This window comes from Podarcis pityusensis, assembly GCF_964106645.2.
Source record: "Podarcis pityusensis genome assembly, chromosome: 11".
Classification (NCBI taxonomy): domain Eukaryota; kingdom Metazoa; phylum Chordata; class Lepidosauria; order Squamata; family Lacertidae; genus Podarcis; species Podarcis pityusensis.
In genome coordinates, this window is record NC_138036.1 from 24,435,530 (window position 1) to 24,457,197 (window position 21,668).

Consider the following 21,668-nt stretch of genomic DNA (forward strand, 5'->3'; position numbering starts at 1 on the left):
GTATCCCTATTTTTCGCCGCCCCCGGGCCGGGGAAAACCACAAGCGAGCGAATAAGACAGGCAGGGCGAGCTCCGAGGCCGCTTCCGTTTTGTAGGTCAGGCCGAGAAACACCTTGGCTTCCCTTCCCTTGGGCCTCGAGCCGCTGCCTCCTTAATCCGACCAGAGCAGCGCTTCCCACGTGTCCGCGCCGGTCCCTCGGCGGCGACGTCGAGGGCGGCAACAAGGACCACTGGAAAAAGTGCCCGCGGTTCAAGGGATCCCAAGGAAAGCCCACCCACCCAGAGCGCTCGGGTTATGCCCAGGTGGAGCCGGAGCTGCTCTTCGGAGGGGGGGGGGAGCGTGCGCTTCGCATGCAAATAGCCTGGATGGGTGAGGGAATCGCGCCGCCCCCCGCCCTCCCCAAAAGAGCCCCCCCCACACACAAACAACCCCGATCTGTCACAACACATCAAGTCCTCCACCAGCCAAGCCATCGCTTTAGTTCAAAAGAAGGAAGAACCATTAGATCAGGATGAGCCGGACCAGAAACTCCCCACAGCGAACCATGCTCTTCTTCAAGCAAGGTTTCTGTTGGGTGTTTTGTTTTTGAGGGGGTTTAGAAGAAGGTTATCAGTGGAACTGCAACGGTGAGAGGAGGATGCCCTACTCTGACCTCTATTGTTATGACTATTTCTATTATGACGACGACGACGACCAGCCCCAGCAGCCCTTCCCCGCCGTGTCCCAGAGTGAAATCTCCCCACCTCACTTCTTACTGCTGGTGCGTTAAGGGAGCGGACGCTCCTTCTTAACTGCCCTCTTTCCCCGCTCAAAGACCCCTCGGTCCCCCCCAGAGAGTCCCTTCCTCGGCTCCATCCTCTCCAAGCCTAAGTCGCTCGCGAGGAAGTGGAGGGTCCGGGGCGGAGAGCGCGCCGTTTCCAGCGCCGTCTCCTCCCCGAGTTCAACAGGCCTTTCCTCCCGGGGTAAGCGCGCGGGAGAAGGGAGGCGCGGAGCGACGAGAGCCTGACTTACCCTCTTCAGCGAGCCGGGCTCCCTTTCGCGCCCGCAGCAGCACCAGCCGACGAGCGAGTGCGCTAGAAAAAGGAAGCGGCTGCCAGTGTGCCGCCCCGCGTGGCGCGGCCCAGCCTTGCGCCCGCCCTCCGGGCCGGCCTCGGAACCCGCCCGTGGGATTGGCCGCAGGAAGCAGTGAGTCACTGACTCCCAGCCGCCGCCGCCGCCGTACACACGCCCGCACGTGACGCTGGGGGACCGGCCCTTCCTCTCCTCCTCCTCCCGGCCGCAGCAGGCAGGACAGGTGGAGGGCGGGAGGCGGAGCGAGCGCCCACCTGAGGGAAGCGGCTGCTGCCAGAAGCCCGGACTCCGCTCATCTGGCCGGTTGGGCGGGATGTGGAGCCGAGGAAAGGGCAGCAAGGGCGCCGCGCTTGTTTAGGTCTCTCGTGGCGGACGGTTAAACAAAACACTGTTTTCCAGTTTCAGGGCAGCCCTGCGGTCCAGTGGGAAATGTATCCAGCAGACACCTCTTCCCCAGTCTCTCGCCTCTTCAGTGGCATTGTTGCCACAGACCCCCTAAGCGCCCCTGTTTTCCAGAGACTGTCCTAGATTTACAAAAGCCATCCTGATTTGATCCCAGAATGTGCCGCTTTTTCTTAGGACGTCCCTATTATCATTTGAGAAACGTTGGAGGGTATGGAGTTATCGGACCCCTGAGACAAGGAGATAAGTAACTCTACAACCTTTAGAAGTCATCTGAAGGCAGTCCTGGATAGGGAAGTTTTTTTTTTTAAAAAAAGTGTTTTATCATGTTTTTATATATATGTTGGAATCTGTCCAGAGTGTCTGGGGCAAGTCAGATGGGTGGGGTTTAAATAATGCGCGGAAATGTTGTCATTGTTCAGAGTTCAGGACCAAAAAGAGCTGCCTGCTGTGAAAAAAAAGTACTTAATCATACTTGTTTTGGTGTAATTTTTGCTGTTTGCATGCAAGTACAATGCAAAAAAAAGAAAAAAGTTATGAAAATGCTTCATCTTCAGGTGGTGTTGTCCTAAGTCTGTCAGACCACGCATTGCTGAACTTGTCAGACAAGTTCCTTTGCAAGATAATGGCCATAGCTTTCTTGCTTTGTTGGCAGCCCATGAGGGGGGCGGGAATAGCATGTTGCTTTACAAGTGCCTGGAATCTTTTCATCATTTGGAGATTGGTGTGGCATGCAGCTGTCTTCTACTTTGGCCAAACTTTAATGAGAGCTTACCAGCTTTCTGCTGGAGAGGATGCACACGATGGGAGGATTATTATTACATGTGGCGGCAATGCCCAGTTGCACAAGACATTGGCGCAAATGTTTTCCAAACTATTCCTTCCATAGCGCAATAACTTCTTCCTCCGGAGTGACCCAGGTCTAGCAGTGCTATCACACTTTCCAGAAACTGTGCAAAAAGTGTCACACAAAACAAAAACCAAATTATCCACCTAGTCACAATGGCAAGTCTGGAGTTGGTCCATCACTGGAGATTCCATTCCCATTTCACTCTAAAGGGATGGTGGAATAAGACATGGCCATTGATAGAAAAAGTCACAGAACATAATAGGCAACTTTGAGGGGTTGAATTCAAAACATAATTCTCAGTTATCTGGTTTCCGTTTGATTGATTGATCACAAAAGAAATTCAACAATCAATCAATCAATCAAAGTATTGTGTAAAGGCCTTTACAATGAACAACAGAGAGGAAAAGCAAAGCTTTCCTCTGAAATTACACCACATAACCTCTAAAAGTTTACAGCATAATTTTTTTACAGCATAGTTTTAAAATTAGAAAGCATTAACATAGCTGAAATGGAGCTACATAGCTGCCAGAGCAAATTTGGCTACCAGGTGTGTGATTTGTAGAACTTTTATTAGCTAAGAAGTTGTTCTGTGACAACAAGGAGCAGTTTCTGCCCCCCCCCCCCATCTTATGGACTGGTATTGTATGTAAATATTGACCTTTAGTTTAAACATGTATAAAATACTTTAATCTTTTTGTAAACCACTTTGAGATTTTCTTTTACAATCAAGCAGTGATTTATTTTAGTAAATAAAAGCTCTCCACAGGCACCAGTTGCTCTCCGTGCTATTTTTATGGAAAAAGAGGTGCCGGAACTCAACATGAACGCCTCCCTTGTTCTCTTATCATAGCAATGGTGCCCACCTGAGAGGTGCCGAAACTGAGTTCTGGTGAGTTCTGGCTGGGGGAAAAAGCCCTGGTTGCTCTTGGCCAGGGGTAGGAAACCTAAGGCCCGGGGGCTGGATGCGGCCCAATCGCCTTCTCAATCCAGCCTATGGACAGTCCTGGAATCAGCATGTTTTTACCTGAGTAGAATGTGTCCTTTTATTTAAAATGCATCGCTTGATCTCTTGGTTATTTGTGGGGCATAGGAATTGGTTCATTTTTTTCCTTCAAAATATAGTCCGGCCCACCACATTGTCTGAGGGACGGTGGACTGGCCCGTGTCTGAAAAAGGTTGCTGACCCCTGCTCTTGGCCATGCATGTCTGCCTCATGCACCTCTCCTACACCTCTGGCACCCATGGAGTGAGGAAGTCTATCAGCAGCATCTCTTCACTTGCAGCCTTCTCACCCTTCTCTGCAACACTTTCTCCTTCCCTCGCTGGCCTTTCATCTTCCGCTGTTGATACCCAAGGAGTGGTGGAATTAATTAGCAGCTGGACCTCAGTCCCAGCCTTCTCACTCTTCTCTAAAGAGCTGTCTTCCTCCTTTGCTTCAGCTACCAACTGCTTCTCTTTGGAGCCCAAGCCTCTCAGCTGCTCATCCATTTCCTGGATCCCTTCAGCCTGGGTGTTCTGAAGCTGGACTTCTGGAGAACCCTCAACCCCTTGTAGTATCTGATAAGGCATGGCCCCCACTTCCTCACATGGGATCTCCTTTTTCTTTCCAAGGATGGTCTTAGACTTCTCTACTTGCCACTCAAACTCTGCTTGCCATCCAACTGCTTGTACTGCTGCTCCATTCATTGGTACATAGCATTCAACTGCTGTTCAAACATCTTAGATTGCTGGCTCTGTTGTTCCAAGAGCTGCAGGCTTTGCTGCTGGAGCATCCATCTGAATTGTTCCAGGAGTGTTGCCTTTTCTTCCTCCAGGTCAGCTCAGGCACACCTCGCTCACAGGTCCTCCTCCAGGAAGCACGAATCCCACTTCTAACACCAGTGTTGCACACCACCCCAATCCATGAGTGGTGGGAGATTCCAGGGGTTCCAGGTGCTTGCCCAGGGTTTGGTTTCTTTGGAATGAGGGACAGTGAAAATGGTGGTGTTTTATGATGTAAGATTTATTTTCACATATATACAACCTGAGCCCAAGGTGGAAGGGCTCACAGCCTTAATACCCCTAAAAATATTGCTTCTCTCATAGTCACAGCCTTTGAATCAAGCAGAAATTAAGCATGCCTGTCTCTCTAGCTGCTGCCTGCTTCTAGTTCACTCACACACAACTGCAGTAGTTATTGCCCTTCTAAGTACAAGCCAGGTAAGGGCACCATCACTTATTTTGTTATACTAATGCCATTAGGTCCTTTGGTGGCAACTATCACTATTCTCTCACAAAGAAATTTCCCACTAGTTAAACAACAGAATCCATTAGATTTTAACCCTTGCTGGATCCAGGACTCCAGGAATGAGAAGGGGCTCAGGCACCATACAGACTAACTCCCCAAACTGGCAACACTTCCTCTCTCTAACAACACGTTGGATGGCCATCTGTCATGTATGATCTAGCTGAATTGCAGGGGATTTGACTAGAAGACCCTCGGGATCACTCCCAGCACTACAATTTTTTGATTCTACAAACAGCAGACTAGCAACTTCCCTGCAGAGAAATAAGTTAACAAAGTTAACAAAGACATCAAAACATACACAGTTACACTTTTAACTCAACACCAGTACAGTAACAGCTTATTCTTTTAAAGCAAGTTTTCTGTCCATCACAATGCACAGGAAGCTCTGGGCAGTTTCCTACTTAAAACATTTCCCTGCCCCAATTACTAGTATTTACCCATTAAGGCGCTGTTTACCAGGCCCGTGCAAAGCTCGTCTGAGGCCCAGGGTAAGAATAAAGTTATAAACTCAAACAAAAAAAGCAGCCTGTCCTTTGGGGAGGGGGGAGCCAGCCATCTTAGCCCTCTGATATGATGCCTGGGGTAAGTGTACCTGGCTCCCCTCTGCATGGTCCTGCCGTTTACTGTAAACAGCACCTTTATGGGGAAATAGCAGGCAAGGAGAGATGCTTTTGGTTGGAAATTAGCCCTGGGACTCAATCTGTATCATGGTTCTGCACTTCTGCTTTTCCTTCCAGCGAACTGCAGCTAGCTTAAGTGTACTTTTTGTAAAAATGTATGTGTGTGCTTTCTACAAAAGTATGCACATAATATTGTTACACACCAGCCCAGTCTCTGAGTGGTGAGAAATTCCAGAGGACCCACGCACTTTTTCCAGGGTTCAATTTCCTGGGTATGGAGTTCAATGGAGACTGTGGTGTCTTTAAGATATACAGTGTATGGTTTCATAAACAACCTGAGCATTGGGTGGAGCAGCTCGCAGCATTCACACCCCAGATTATCTTGCTTCTTCATTAGATAGCCACAGATGCACCTTATGCTCAGAAGAGAGCAAGACATGTGTCTGTCTCCAGCTCCTAGCATCCAGCTTTCAGCTCACACCTGCAACAACTCTCCTACCCAGCCCAGGTTTCAGCTATTGTTCTCCACCAAAGGTAATGTGTCATCAGTCCAGGCGAGGGGAGTGGGGAAAAGCCCCACCTCTCTTCCTGGAGAGCATCATTGTCTTACTGCAGCTTCTGCAACCTATCTCCTTCTTTGAGATCCCAATGAGATCCCTTATCAATTAAGATTTTTTAGCTAATTGCTAAAAACTGGGGGAAAAGAAACTGTGCCAACAAAAAAGGAATGGCAAGATAAACTGTTAGAGTATATTGAACTGGCTAGATTAACAGAGGCAATTAGAGATCACACTAGACAAGAGTTTCAAAAAGCATGGGGAAAATGCAGAGAATACTTCACAAAACAGTGCCCTAAAATACATACCTGGACTTGTTTCAATTAATGTCTGCAGGAGACTTTGTGGATATTTAAGTTATAATTAGTAAAATCTTAATAATTATTCATAAAGGAAACAGTTTATAAGAAGTAAATAAGGAGGCCAGATACAGGATAAAGGAAGTCTTTTATTTGGTTGTTTGTATTCTTGTATGTTATGCTCACTATGTTCATGTTTAATGAGGGTGGATTAGTGTATTGGGGTGGGGGGGTTGTGTTATGTTGTAAATAAAATTCCAATAAAAATTAAAAAATTAAGCTGTCGATAAAAATTAAAAAAGAGAAAGAGAGACTCCTTCTGTGGCCAGTTAAAGTCATTTTCTTACCAAAAAAAAGTCTGACTGGTTCAGCAACCTCTTCTACCAGATTCTCACCCTCGCTGGATACAGAATCACTGGCCTGGAAGGGTTCCAATAACATCATCTGAACGGACTTACACAAACTTGTGACACTATGTAGTTTGACCCTTGGGACAGATGCAGAGCAATCCAATGTATGAAGGGATGGTCCCTGCTCCATTGAAAGAAGTTGTAGTGCGGCCTCTCCCAAATAAACTGGATTTTGACCTTTGGGATTGGAACAATCAACCTGTTGCAAATACCCAATTGGGGGAGGTGGTGGAGAGGGTTGTGATAGGGCAGCTACAAGCATTATTGGATGGCAGAGATTATTTAGATCCTTTCCAACCTGGCTTCAGGACTGGCCATGGGGCTGAGTTGGCTTTGGCTACCTGGATGGATGACGTTTGCAGAGAGGGGGACACGGGGAGTACAACATTGCTCCTGCTTCTTGACTTCTGTCTCTCACATATACATAATATGTATTATGTGAAAACCCCATATATATATATGGTTTTCACATAACAAATATTAAGAACATCATGCGCTACCATTCTTATGTTTCTGTGACTTCCCATATCAATAAGATGTTGTATCTCCACTGTCTGAACTATCCACTTGTTTCTAACATGACACAAAGTATAAAATATGAACCTGAAAATAACATATTCTTGTTCTTCTGTTGCACGAGATATAAATCCATCTCGTATTGGACAAGAAATAAAAGTATTTACTTGTAATCTGAAAAGGGCTTCTATTCTTCTACAAAAAACCTCATCAGTAGAGGCTCTTAGTCTAGCAGGTAATTTTGCCATTTTGGCATAGTCCATTAGTTTGTTGATCCATTCTTCTTTTGTGGGTATTGCCGTTTCCTTCCACTTCTGCGCATATAAAATCCTTGCTGCGGTTGTACATCTCTCTTAAGCTGTCGATAACATTGGCCATGGCATTCTCCTAGATCAGCTCCAGGGAACAGGAGTTGGTAGCAGGAGGGTTAGATTTTCAGAACAAGACTTCCAATTCCAAAATTAAGCAATGAGACAGCAGCAAACACCCCTTTAACACAGAAGTGCCAGAATTCAGTGGTGAGATGGATGAGGAAAACAAGCTTAGCTTAAATCCTGGTAAGAAAAAGGCACTGCGGCTGAATGGTTCCTGTGTCCAAGAATTTGGTCAATTGCTTGCCCTCGGATGGACTTGCGCTCCCTATACAGGAGTGGGCTTGCACTCCAGAGGTGCTTCTAGATCCAGCTTTGTCACTGGAAGCTCAGGTAATGTCAGTGGCACCTGGATTTCAGGGAGATGCCTTTCAAATTGCCGCTTCCATTGAGAGATAGAAAAACACCTCCCATTTACAGAAGACTCCTAGTTCCAGACATACCTAGCAATTGCAAAGCATTTTGGGACATTTCAGGTTTCTATTTAGATTTGATTGAAACTGGGAGCCAAAAAAGGCAGAAACTGACAGGCTGAATCCATAACACCCCCAGAGGGGATTCTTTGGCATTAACCCCAAAACTGAACAGAATAATAAAAACCATCCACAGTATAAGTGATGCATAGCTCTTCATATACATTCCAGAGCAGTTCCTGCTTGTGTCTGAAAGCTTTTGACAGTCACAGGTATGATTAGCAATGGAAGTTGGGGGCATCAAAAGCTTTGGATAAAAAAAGCATGGTCAAAAGAAATACCAGAACTCACTTGCATCATAAATACAGGGTTCATTTTCTCCCCACATATATATAGCATTCGAGCAGCAAAGGGGGCAATCCGGTGCACCATTTATTGGAAGCCAGTCTCACTCTGTTCTGAATCACTTCGCACATTAGTGTGACATGATAGACATGTTTAGAATAAGTATCAGGAATGTATCACTAAATGCCACAATCCTTTAAAGGCCCAGGATCAAGTTTTGGACCAGCAGAAGACAACAATGCCGATGTTCCCTATCTGAGAACGTGTTCCATATTCACTGATCACACCGTTCATTGTATCAGACACCTTCAGACTACTCTTCCCTCTTTGGAAGTTTCCCAGTACCAGGTGCAATTTATATTCAGTCCTGCCCTGTATTGGAATGCAGGCTCACTCGAACCTGTCGGCTTTTGCTGATTCCAGCCTCCCAGCAATCCCTTTGTATAGAACAGGCTAGTCAGAAATTTACCTTCTCATTGGTTGTGCTTCTTCATGAGTTCATATCCTCGATCTAACCCATTTCCCCTCCCTTCCCCCTCTTTGCTTCACCTTCCTGCTTTCATTAGTGAATTTTTACTACCTTGGGGGCCTCCAGATGTTTAGACTTTAGCTTCCACCCCCTTCCAGCCACTGCCTTTTTAATTTTCTACACCAGGGTTGACTGACCTGTGGCCTTCTGGTACAGTGGTACCTCGGGTTAAGAACTTAATTCATTCTGGAGGTCCGTTCTTCACCTGAAACTGTTCTTAACCTGAAGCACCACTTTAGCTGCGCCGCCGGAGCACGATTTCTGTTCTCATCCTGAAGCAAAGTTCTTAACCCGAGGTACTATTTCTGGGTTAGCGGAGTCTGTAACCTGAAGCGTCTGTAATCTGAAGCGTCTGTAACCCGAGGTACCACTGTATTGTCATATTGCAACGCCATCAACTGCAGCCAACATAGCCAATGGTCAGGGATGCTGAAAGTTGCAGTCCAACAATATCTGGAGGGTAACAGGTTTGCCACCCCTGTTCTACACAGAAACCCCAATCCAGTATTATCTGATGTTGATCTCAGCTGTTAACATCTCCAAGTTATACCCAACTGAAAAACATAAACTGATCAATAGCTTTATTTCGATTTGTGACCCCATTGCAAATAAAAAAATGTGCAGGGTAGAGTCTGAAATTCAGTGTGCTGAGCAAATCCCTTGAAGAGGGAAGTGTGTGGACAATTGTGGAAATTAATTAGTTTTGCTTTGTTGGTTCCAATGTTATTCCTATTCACAGGGCTCTGTGTGAAGTTTTCAAGATTGGGGTAATTATCTTGTCCATTGGAAATTCCACTCTCCAGGTAGTTTTAACCCATGGCATTATTTTCAGAATACAATGACTCATTAGGTTGAAGTATTTCATAAGATGTGTGTTTTTCCATAGAAAAATAATCATCACTAAAGGAGGTTTTGAATTAGCTTTGCTGGAATCCTTTGAAAACCCAGTCTCTCTCTGTATGTGTACAAGGGGGGGGGGTGGAGGAGAGAATCTGAAAAAGGAAGAGAATCTTAAAATTGCAGTCTAGAACACATTAGGAAATGTATGGGAGATCAATGAAGAAAACAAAACTGACTTTAAAAGCATGCATTCGCTAACTTTTTTACAAGTAGAAGTCTAGATGTGTACAGTGGTACCTCGGGTTACATACGCTTCAGGTTACATACGCTTCAGGTTACAGACTCCGCTAGCCCAGAAATAGTGCTTCAGGTTAAGAACTTTGCTTCAGGATGAGAACAGAAATCGTGCTCTGGCGGTGCGGTGGCAGCAGGAGGCCCTATTAGCTAAAGTGGTGCTTCAGGTTAAGAACAGTTTCAGGTTAAGAACGGACCTCCGGAACGAATTAAGTACTTAACCCAAGGTACCACTGTATATAAAAATGATTAGCACTCTCACCTGGGCTTGGACTTGCTTCCCTTTGTCTCCCGCAAAACTTCCAGACTTGGGACCCATGATTGTGACTTCATTTCTCACCAATGTGGCTTTAACTCAAACTAAAATTCTAAGACACTTGACTTTCTTAAACAAAATGAGTTCATTAGCCAACCTAAACAAAATGACAGCCAAACTAAAATCACTGCTAGAACTTTGCTAAAAGCAGACCCACTCTACTTCTCGCTGTGCTACAACAAACTGTACTTATTTCTTTTCTGTTGCATTTCCCCCATGTAACTGCTAACTTGTTGTCCTTAGGGAAGATGACATCTTACATGCATTCTGTACAGTTTCCAGACAGTCTTCAAAGACAGCCTCATGTATAGGTCCATTAATTTTCTAACCTGGAGCATCTTCTAAACCAGTGGCTCCCAATTAGCTAATTATTGAGGACCCCCTATTTTTCAAAAGCCAAGCCACAGACCCCCCTACTTTCTATGGTAGTTACCTGTGCAAAGCAATTTTTTGAAGAAAATGTGGGGTGGCCCCTAATAAGCAAAGGATCTTTGGTATAGTAAAAAAACAGACCATAAAATTTGTGATATTACCACAACTTGCCTATCCCCAAACAGTAGGAAAAACTTGTCTCCATTGCTCCACTACAACTGAATTTAAAAAAGCAATTGTGTCCCTAACTTGCAAGTGTTCTATATGCAGAAGGCTATTTATAGGAGAGAGTATTCAAACATGCTCTTCTTTACTTCTAATCTGAGATGGTACTTTTTAGCAAAACTTTGCAGCAGATGGTTCTGCTAACTGAAGGATCTTGCACCTTCAAGACATAGGTGTAGGCTTGGATAAGGCTTGATAAATTATTGGTGAAGACTGAGTAGAAAAACAGCTGGAATTTTGTAATGTTGGCAATAGTCGTCGTGGCAAGACAGTCCAGTATGCAACTTGAGGGCCGCACAAAGCCCTTGAGGCCTTTTTTTTTTTTTTGCAGTCCTCAGCAACATTTGATGCCTCCCATCCACCCTGCAGCCCTCGTGTGGGTAAGCAAGGCAAGGAGTTGGGCTTCGGGAAGGAGGCAAGAGGGCTTTGGCAGGATCCTAGAGTCCCTCAATCTCCTTCCCAAAGTCTAGTTAGCATAGGAGCAAACTCCTGGGGACCGAGGGGGCTTCAGTTCCCCCATAAAATATTTGAGGGGGCCAGGTCACCCCAAAGTTGATGGGCACTTGCCATTCAAATGGTGTGTGTACACCATGTAATGTGATTGATTATGTGGGCCAGGGTTTACCTGCCCCCCCCAAATATTTTAATCAAGTTGGCACCCCTGCTAGATCTGCACAGGTTGCTGATTTGTTACTGGGCCAAGTTATATTAGCATATACCGGTAATACCCTTAACTGAACATGTAAATTAAAATCCTACAAATGCTTACCTCTGGATCTTTGGCATGAGAAGCAGGACAGGCAAGGCTAGCATGCACTGAAGCACTTTGTTTACTGCAAGGATGAAAAGTGTTCCTTGCTAGCAATCATGTGGGCTGGGATTCCTTACATTCTACGCGTTCTATGCTCTCAGCTGCAACACCAAATTACAGTTCCCAGATGCCATTTCTCCCTACAGTAAGTAACCTCTGGCACCATTGCTTTGGCAGTAGCAGACAGCTGGATAGACACATTCTCTATTGTCTTAATTCCCTTGCTTGCAAGGAAGGTGGAGAAAAGGAACGTGGTATTTCCGTGTCTCCTTGGTTTTTTGATGACAGCAGCAGCCTGTGTGCTTTTCCTCTGCAAATGAGAAACGCCTACTTTCAATGGATTCATTCAAGCTTTCTATGAACACACTGAAGAGCACTAGCCACCTGTTTGCAGCAAAGGAGGAATAACCTTTCCATTCACAGTCTCAGTCAAATGTGACCTTCACACTAAAGCTCCACATTTCATGTATTAAGATTGCCTTACAATCAAGTTATTCTGCCTCGCACACAGGGCAGCAACGGATAAAAATATTGCTGTTTGGGCATGATTCATGACAAAGTTATACTAATCTACTTCCCACATACAGCTTTCTCCACCCACCCTCTCTCGATTTTGCTAGGATTTAAACTGTGAATACGTACTTTCCTTCTGATTTTCTTCTTCTCCTCCAAGCCCCAGGGCATTCCTGTTGCCTTACTGGGAAATAGTCCAAACACTCCCTTGCTCTTGTCATTCCAAGCCAGAATCACGCAAAAGTCTTCGTAACCCGTTCATATCAGGAACGTGGGAAGAGAGCAACACCTGCAGCTGTTGAGTAAACCAAGGTTTACCCGGCTTTCTCTCTTCTCTTCAGCCACAGCAGATGCTGTAACTCTCCAGCCGTTTGACTTCACCCCTGAAGTCTTCCATTGTCTTGTGAGACAGACAGATGCCAACAACAAGAAGACCCTGCTTACCCTCTAGTTCAGATGGCAAATATGGTATCTTGCATTCAGACTCTCTGTGCTTTCTTTATAACACTGAGAGGCAGGGGATGATTGGAAGTTTTAATTATTTAATTTAAACTATTATTTCAATCAATTCATTCATATTTAATTAAAATAATTATTGTAATTATCTGTTGCAGAGGCTTAGCCCCCTTAATGGGAATGTAAACTGAGTGGTTAATCTGTTTAAAAGTGGGCCATTCTGCAATTGCACCAGGCCACGTGGAGAATTTGAACCCTTGCCTTGGACACAGGACATTGTACGGCTACAATTCTTATGAAGTATTCCATGAGGAGCGCTGCTGCTTCCACTTCATTGCACAGGAGTGTTCCTCCGGCACAATGAAACCGCTCTAGTCTGGAAGCACTCTTTTAACTAGTTTATTCCATGTCCCAGATGAGGGATTCCTCATCAGAGGACGACCTGAAGGCCCCATCATTACATGAAGAGCCCTGAATTAGGCTCAGTATGGGGGTGAGGAACCAGGATTCTCAGAAGAAGCTAAAGAAGGAATGTCTGCACCAAGGGAGATTCTGACCTCTGGCACTGAGGCAAAAGAAGTCAAAGCCTGAGGGGGAGATGGCACCTCTGGGTGAAGATAGCGGATAGGAGTCATCTGAGGTCAGGGGTTGAGTCAAGCAGCTCCAGCTCAAAAACTTTAATGCTAGGCTGGAAGAGAAACACCACCTCTGCGCCAGTGTTCTGCTTCATCTGCTATCTGCTTCATCTGCTATCTAATCTGCCTGTTGTGAACCTGACCTGGGCCTGTCTTGCCCATGTCCTTATTTGCTCCTGTATCAATTGAATGAGGAAGACAAACAATAAAAAATATTATTTATGGGGTGATATGAAAGCAGAGGTAGTATATGTATTGCTCAATCTTTTCAGGTGCCCTGCTGCAATTCAAAGAGGAAGAAAAAGCAAATTATGGATGCAAATCAAAGGAACGCTGCAGAGATTACTTTCCTTTTGTGTTGTTTAGAATTCCAATTAATTTTGTTCAGTTGATGTATTCAGATGTGTCTCGCCCAGATGCACTTCAGGATAGTCCTACTTAAAAAAATATTTATATGGGAAACATAAAATTCCTTTAAAAACAAGTAGTAACTAGGGCACTTTTTCCAGCCTGTAAACATGGTTTTCTTGAATTTCACTAGTGAGCTCTGAATTCCATGCAGAGTGGGGTGACAGCATCTATAACCAGCAAGGAAATAATCATATTTCAACAGTGTACTGTCACCAGTAACTGGAATAGGGCCTCCCACCTTCTGTAATTGCTCTGTATAGGGCTTGAAAGCTCTCCTACAGTTTCGGGCCACAGGCCATAAATCAGACAGAATCATGCCATGGTTTCCTTCCCACTCCAGATTTTCTCAGGTGTGTAGCTTCTTCAAAATGGTTTCTTTCACTGAAAAGTGGGAAAATTTTACTACTGCACTATGTCTCTGGGGTGATTGTTGCTTCTTGGATTCTCAAAAATCTGTGTCATTTAGTGGGGTTTCAAGTAGAATTTGGTGAAAACATCATTTTATGACACAGTAGAATTGGGCCCTCAATTTTCCCCCAAAATGCCCCTTCTCTTAGTGTTCAAGCCACAGGGAATTGTTGTTTGCCCCTTCAGCTGGAGCTGGACCTGTTTGGTCAAATCTGAAAGCTTCTTAATTTTAGTTGAGTAATTGATGCCAACCGCCAATGCTTCATTAGCTGTTTCAGTGACTTTGGCCAACTGGGTTTCCTTGCAGTCAACTCTGGCCTCCAGCAGCTCATAAAATATTTTCACAGATCTTGACAAAGTTGTCAGACAGATCTGACAACAGGAAATGTATCGCCTCATTCTTCTTTGATAATCTCATGCCCTTCAATGCCGTGGTAGGGCCTTCTTCCTCCCCTGAAAGCTCCGGGGTAGCCAAAGTATCTCTAGGTTCAAAATACAATCTTAAGTTTCACTCTTTAGTTAACTGCATAGAGATGCTGTGTAGAGATGCTAATGTGAGGTACCGTCAGACAATTCAGAAGGGTGATTGAAGGATGATTTGACGCAGTGAGGAGTGGCACAACAGAGTTATGTTGCCATCTTCATTTGTAGATACCATGCCTCCCAACTGTGCACATTCTTTCACGTTCTTGGCATAAATGAGAGATGTCTTAAGACGCCCATGCACAGTGCAAGCAACTCTTTCTTGCACTGAATTAAGAAAAAAACCCAGGCTGACAAGGAAAAGGAGGTTAAATTTAGGCAGATAAACACCACTGGTTTCAGCCACCAATAAGCACTTTCCTAAATTGCAGCTGAAAATTAGGTCATCCTAGGTGACAACTGCACTAATTTCTGTGCTGGCAAGTGTAATCTTTTTACTTGTTTACATAGCTGGCCACATTTCAAATCCGCATGTCTCTAAGCTAATCCGCATTGTAATATTAGGTCAGACTTATATATAATTTAACAGTGTTTCTCCCAAACTTTAAGTGCATTATATATTAGAACACTCGGTCGCTGGCTTCCAAACTGTGGTTGCATTGCAGCTCTGATGCAGCACCTTCCTGTACAAGGAACAAATGCACTGCAAGGCACTGTAAGGTATTCCAATAGCAGGTGCTCCAGGTCTATAGCTGACAGGAACCTAGCACAATGGGAGGCCAGACGCTTGCTTGCATTGACAGCAACAGTATCCTGGCAAAAGGTCTTTCCTATTTCATGTTGGTTAATGCAACACTTCTGCACATTCCCACTTCTAGTGGGCTGACAGTCATTACAACACAAAATCAGTGTATAGTCCCTGAAACACAACCATGCTTTTCAGCCAATTCTGAAATGTAAACAAATTTACTGTGTACACTGAGAACTTCTCAAGACAGAAATATTTCAGGCTTGGACCCAGATCCAAACAGACTTGCTTGCAAAGCACAGAGATTTCAATTACTGTATTTTTCCGTGTATAAGACTAGGGTTTTTTTAAACCAAAAAAATTAGGTTTAAAATTGGGGCTAGTCTCATACACGGGTAGTGCTGAGGGGGTGTTTTCTCAATTTGGAGTCCCCCAAAATAAGGGGTGTCTTATACATAGGGCCATCTTATACATGGAAAAATACAGTATGTCTTCCTGCCTGCCAAATAGAAGTAATAAGCAGTTCCAATAAACAGTACACAATGTTCATTTTGGAGGTCAGATGTGGGAAGATGAAGAAGCTGCTGAAGCTTTCACCTTGAGTTGCTGGGAGAGATAGTTCGCCATGATATTACTTTAGAAAAACATTGGGAGGTTAACTGTGCTTTAGAAAAGCTCATTAGATAGATAGATAAACTTTATTTGTATTAGCCAACAGCTATAGCAACATAAAACAAGAAATATATACAATTAAAAAGACAACAATCGGTAAAAAGGACAATCAAATGATCAAATTATTGTTCAGATAGAGGCCCTTAATCTCATTGCACCCTTGATAAGCTTGAAAAGCTCATTTTTCGATGGTGAGTAGTATTTTTGAGCTTTCATTCTTTTAGAATCTGAACTATGTCAGATGCCAGGCCTTCAAGAAAGTGTAAGGCCTTGGGGACAAAATGATTAGTTTAACGCTTGCCAGCTGATCACCTACAATTCTGAAGCACTATTCCTTAAGAACTGAAGAGTTTTGCCTCGGGACATCCTCAAAAATACTTTAGGTTCAGGTGGGGAACCTGTGACCCTTCAGATAAAACTCCCATCAGCCCCAGCCAGAATAGCCAAAGGGAACTGGAGTCCAGCAACACAGATAAGAACACAAGAGCCTGCAGGATCAGGCCAGTGGCCCCTCTGGTCCAACATCCTGTTCTCACAGTGGCCCACCAGGTGCCTGTGGGAAACCTGCAATACTCTCCAATCCTGCAGTTTCTAGCAACTGGTATTCAGAAGCATTACTGCCTCAGACCACAGGAACTCATGGAATTGCGTTATCCAGCAGGCCTGTTTTTATGAAGTGGCAAACAGAACATAAAAATCTGGTATTATTTTAAAACAAGAAACACTACACAGTTGAAACAAAAGGCTGTTGTCTGGACCCGTGGTTTAATATTCTTTCTTCAGAAAATACTGGGCATAGCTGAATGTTTCATGTCAACAACCTATTAAGAATTCATCCATCCTCATCGCTGCTACTCCATGCATCTTCATAAGCAGGATTCAGGCGCTGCTGAGGCCGCAACTGGAAAAAAGAAGAGAAGATTCCATCAGCGATTCCATCTAGTCCGGCATTCTGTTCTCACAGTAGCCAACCAGACGCCTGTGGGAAGCACACAAGCAAGAGCACAACAGCATTCTGCCCACAGAAACTGGTAGTCAGATGTCCTGTCTCTGACAGTGGAGGCGTGGATTTCGGCAATCCTCTTTTAAAACCATCCAAATTTGTAGCAATCACTGTCTGCTGTGGGAGTTCTATGGTTTAACCATGTACTAGAAGTACTTTGTTTTTTTTCCTGCCCTGAATTTTCTGATTATATGATTGCAACATTCAGCTTCATTGGATGTATGTCCATGAGTTCTTGTATTATGAGAGAGGGAGAAAAACTCCTCTATTCACTTTTCCCATGCCATGCGTAGGACTGAGAGTAGCTCAGTTAGTAGAGCAGGAGACTCTTAATCACAGGGTCTTGGGTTCTAGCCCACATTGAGCAAGATATTCCTGCATTGCAGAGAGCTGGACTAGATGACCCTTTGGTCGCTTCCAACTCTACAATTCTGTGATTCTATCCTGCCACCTCTTACTCACCTTTTCTTTTTTAAAAAACTTTTTTTGTGAACCACCCTGAAATATATGGGTATAGGCAGTGCTTTTTTCTGGGGGGACACAGAGGTACACATACCCTGAAACAGTTCGTGAATCTTTGTACTTTTGTCCATTTACTGTATTTATTTTCCCCGATTTGAACAATAAAATGGTGATTTTCTTGTGTCAAAGTGAGAGTACCCCTTAACATTTTTTAAAGAAAAAAAACACTGGTTATAGGGCAGTAAACAACACACACACACAGAGAGAGAGAGAGAGAGAGAGAGAGAGAGAGAGAAGACAATAAGACAAAAGAAACTAGCATAAATAAAAACAAAAACAAAAACAGAGAGAAAAAGAGAAAAGGAGATGCAGAGTCCTCCCTCAAAAGTTTTGTCTCACAAAGACAGTGGTAGACTCAGCTCTCATCTGGGAGCTTTCCTTTCTCCTCCCAGTCTCTCACTCTGGAAAGTCTTCCCTTTTCTCACCTTTTCTCTAAATCCAAATGCGGCAACCTTTCCTCATAGGGTGCCACTCAGTCCCCTTGATCATTTTGATTGTCCTTTTCTAAATGTTCTCCAACTCTTGAGGTGACCAGAACTGTACAGAGTATTCTAAATGCAGTTGCATTTGTGGAATCAAGCCAGTCCTCCCCCCCCCCCCCGTTCTGCATGCATTTTATTCTGTATCTTAAGTTCTCAAGACATTTTAATCTCCCTGACCACAACAATAATAATTTTATTATTTATAAAGGAAAGGCTAAATGCAGAAGGGAGGGGACATGCCAACTGGATCTAGATGGACAGCAGGGCCAAAAAAAGAAGAAGGGTGGGGACAGAACAGTACTTTGCACATGTTGGGATGCATGCGATTTCTGTGTCCAGGGCAGCTGTCTACCAGCTCCATCTGGTACACAGGCTGAGGCTTGTCTTGCCAGAGTGGTGCATGCTCTACTTATCTCCCACTTGGACTATTGCAATGCACTCTACCTTTGAAGGTGACCCAGAAACTACAACTAATCCAGAATGTGGCAGCTAGACCGGTGACTGTGAGCGGCCGCTGAGACCATATAACACCAGTCCTGGAAGACCTACGTTGGCTCCTAGTATGTTTCCGAGCACAATTAAAAGTGTTGGTGCTGACTTTTAAAGCCCTAAACGGCCTCAGCCCAGTATACCTGAAGGAGCGTCTCCACCCCCATCCTTCTGCCCGGACACTGAGGTCCAGCACCGAGAGCCTTCTGGTGGTTCCCTCACTGTGAGAATGAGGTTACAGGGAACCAGACAGACGGTTTTCTTGGTAGTGGCACCCGCCCTGTGGAATACCCTCCCATCAGATGTCAAGGAAATAAACAACTATCTGACTTTTAGAAGACATCTGAAGGCAGCCCTGTTTAGGGAAGTTTTTAATGTTTGATATTTTATTGTGTTTTAAATATTCTGTTGGAAACTGCCCAGAGTGGCTGGGGAGGCCCAGTCAGATGGGTGGGGTATAAGTAATAAACACCACCACCACCACCACCACATAACATTTAGGATTCCATACAATTCCAGGACCTGGAATTCCATACTCTGATTTCTATTAACTATTATCCAGTACTGATGTGATGGTTCTGCAGAGGAACACGATGTATCAGGTCCTGCATTACAGCAGCCTAAACTGAATGGATACCTTGTTCAGGCTTATGGAGCTACAATCCATCATCCCAGCCATGTCAGTGAGAAATCTTTGTTACAATGACTTCATTACTCACATGCAGGGATTTCTTCCTTTACTATCATGCGCAGAATATATCCCTTGTGTACAGATGCTCTAGTTTTCATCTTGCTCTGCTAAAAAGCTATTTACCTCTTCAGAAGTATCATCAGGCTCTGGCTCTCTCAGAGATGGTACCCAGGCAAGGATATTGCCGTCTCTCCCACCACTATAAAGTTCCTGCCATGAAGGAACCAACAAAAAGTCACAGATCAGTTACTGAATACTGAAGAAGCTGAGCTTGAGGCAAAAGAGGAATTGGGGGAAGGGGATCTGGGGAAAGGAAGTAAATTATCCACACTGGAGTCTTCTCCCAATCATAGCAACTTCAGTGGGACTAATAGTGTGATCTTGAGCATGTTTATTCCCAAATCCCACAAAGGGCAAGAGGACTTCCTCCCAGGAAGTGCATTTAAGGTTGGATCTCAAGTCACTTGCTGCAAAGTCACGCTGACGCTAAGCCCAATTCTATTCGCATACCTCATAAAAGCAAGATAGTTGTATTGAAGTTGTAGATGAGGGGATTACAGGATTAGTCCTGCATGAAAATATAAAATAACTTTTAAAAAGTATAGCACCTAAATTACAATGCACGTGTGCAGTGCATAAACATATTCTTTTTTCTGTAGTAATTTTATTTTAAAAACACTGATAAATAACTTAAGCTTGCTGAATTTTTTATTTCCATCTACTTCATCTTACCTGCTTAAAGCATTTTTACCCTGCTATTCAGCCAAAAAGGCTCTCAGAGCAGCAAACAAGCAATAAACGAGTTTATTCTATCTCACTTATGAATTGACTTATGTTTACTTTAACTTATTCATGACTTGCTATAGGCCAAAGGTTGAACTGATGTTAATCAGCAGAGTAAAGCAAAATGAGGCCTAATTAACTAATGTTACGGAAATGACAAACGGGGGAGGGGGGCCGGCACATCTTTAAAGTTGTTACAATGTTACAAATATTATGCCTGAATACAGTGGTACCTCTGGTTACGGATTTAATTTGTTTCGGGGTGCCGTGCACACCCTGAAAAATCCGTAACTAGAGGCACCGCTTCTGTGCATGAGCATGGTGCACTTCTGTGCATGCAGTGAAACCCAGAAGTATATACTTCCAGGTTTGCCGCAGTTGTTACCCAAAGATTCCATAACCTGGAGGTTACGCAACACGAGGTACCACTGTATATCCTTTCGACTTGACAGCTCAGGGAAAATACCTAGCTTTATAAATTTGTAGAAAATCCATACTTTAACCGACTCTCCTTATTCCAGCGCCATTTTAACCTTTAAAGAAAGGTGAATTTGGGCTCCACCTCCCTCCCTGAACCAAGAAGCAGGAAATCACTGTAGGCAGCAGGAACAGGGCATCCTGCCATAACTCCCCAAGCGCGAGAGCACATACACGCCACCCCACCCAGGGAGTGACCAAGGGGGCAACAAGAGACATCCGCAGAGGCAGTTTAGCAAGTCAAGTGTTCTGAAAGCCCACCTCCCGACAAGTCCTGAGGGCAAAGATATGTAAAGTTTTATTGTTCTTTTGGTGTTGAGAAAGGTGTCTCATAAAGTGACCTAATGTTGAACTTATGTAAGCGTGGTATACCCTGCCCCATTTGTGACATGCTTGTGATGTAGTGATGATGTATCAATGATGCTGCTTGAAGTGTATTCTGGGGGAAAGAGGGAAGTTTTAAAAGAGGATGTCACCCCATGCTCGGGGTTCTTACTCCTGTGGGGACCTGCTGCGCAACAATAAAGATTGTGGTCTACTGACCGCTGTTTTGCTCCAAATTACTTGGCTGGAACTTCCTTTTTTTACTGACTGCATAGACCCGCAGGGGACTTGCACCCCAATGAGCTGGGCTGTTGAGTAGTCTCTCACCCCAGATTTTTTTCCAAAACACTAACTAGATATAAATAACTAGGGCTAGGAATCCATGGCAAGCTTATCTTAAAGCTTATTTTGGTTTTAGAGTACCAGTGTAATACAGGCCCAGGTAAGCCCCGCCCCAACCCGCAAAATCAATCACATGACACAGTGCAAACACACTATTTGAATGGGAATGCCCATCAACTTTGTGGGGGCCAAAGCTCCCACTGCCCCTAGGAGTTGGCTCCTATGGTATGTGTAGAAACCTCTGGCCTTTGCATACTTGAAATGCAGCCTACCATACAAGAGTAAGCCACACATCTGTTGTCCCATCCACCTGTTTTCTGGTCACACTCACTATTGGCATATAGCACCCAGAAGGATGCCCACAAAGGAGTAAGGATCTCAGGCTAAAAAAAAAGTGTGTCCCATGGACAACCCATGGTCAGTAGCTTAGTTGTTCGGCTGTAAATTGCTCTGGGTTGCCTTGGGGAAAATCAGCGACTAACAAATTCAATAAATAATAATGATAGCGGCAATCAGGGCACACTCAGGATACCATTTCAGATGTGGCACAAAGCAGCTACAGCAGTTCTCGAAAACTCACAAATGAATCTTTCTTTAAATGACTTGATTCTAGAGGTGTTGGGACAAGACACTTCAAGGGGAAAGGCTTTTTTTAACAAGTCAATTTATTTCTAAATGGAGAAAGCAGCTTCAGCAAACTCGCCTCTTTTCATATCACAATCTAAAAATATTTCCCATGGAATCTGAATACAGTTAGGGC

At 44.3% G+C, this 21,668-nt stretch overlaps 2 protein-coding genes and 1 long non-coding RNA gene across 9 annotated transcripts in view; all 3 read right to left on the bottom strand.

The window, feature by feature from the left end:
- ELOVL7 (ELOVL fatty acid elongase 7) overlaps positions 1-1,166 on the bottom strand; it is a 42,046-nt gene extending 40,880 nt beyond the window's left edge. Inside the window, exon 1 of the mRNA XM_080973125.1 lies at positions 1,013-1,166. The gene's annotated coding sequence lies outside the window, so the exon portion shown is untranslated. The remainder of the gene's footprint in view (positions 1-1,012) is intronic.
- Positions 1,167-6,218: 5,052 nt separating this feature from the next.
- On the bottom strand, positions 6,219-11,523 carry LOC308458914. Its single transcript, XR_013977774.1, has 2 exons — positions 11,488-11,523; positions 6,219-7,409 (listed from the first exon to the last, which is right to left on the bottom strand). It is a non-coding gene; the product is annotated as an uncharacterized lncRNA (long non-coding RNA).
- Positions 11,524-15,802: 4,279 nt separating this feature from the next.
- Positions 15,803-21,668, bottom strand: part of ERCC8 (ERCC excision repair 8, CSA ubiquitin ligase complex subunit) — a 46,152-nt gene continuing 40,286 nt past the window's right edge. For 5 of the 7 annotated variants that reach the window (XM_080972972.1, XM_080972973.1, XM_080972974.1 and 2 more), the window contains 2 exons: positions 19,106-19,192; positions 15,803-16,696 (listed from right to left, as the gene is read on the bottom strand). In XM_080972972.1, coding sequence (XP_080829098.1) covers positions 16,628-16,696; positions 19,106-19,192 — 156 coding nt within the window. In that variant the 3' untranslated portion in view covers positions 15,803-16,627. Of the gene's footprint in view, positions 16,697-19,105; positions 19,193-19,492; positions 19,551-21,668 lie in introns of those variants that run through there. The other 2 variants (XR_013977191.1, XR_013977192.1) reach the window with 2 other exon arrangements.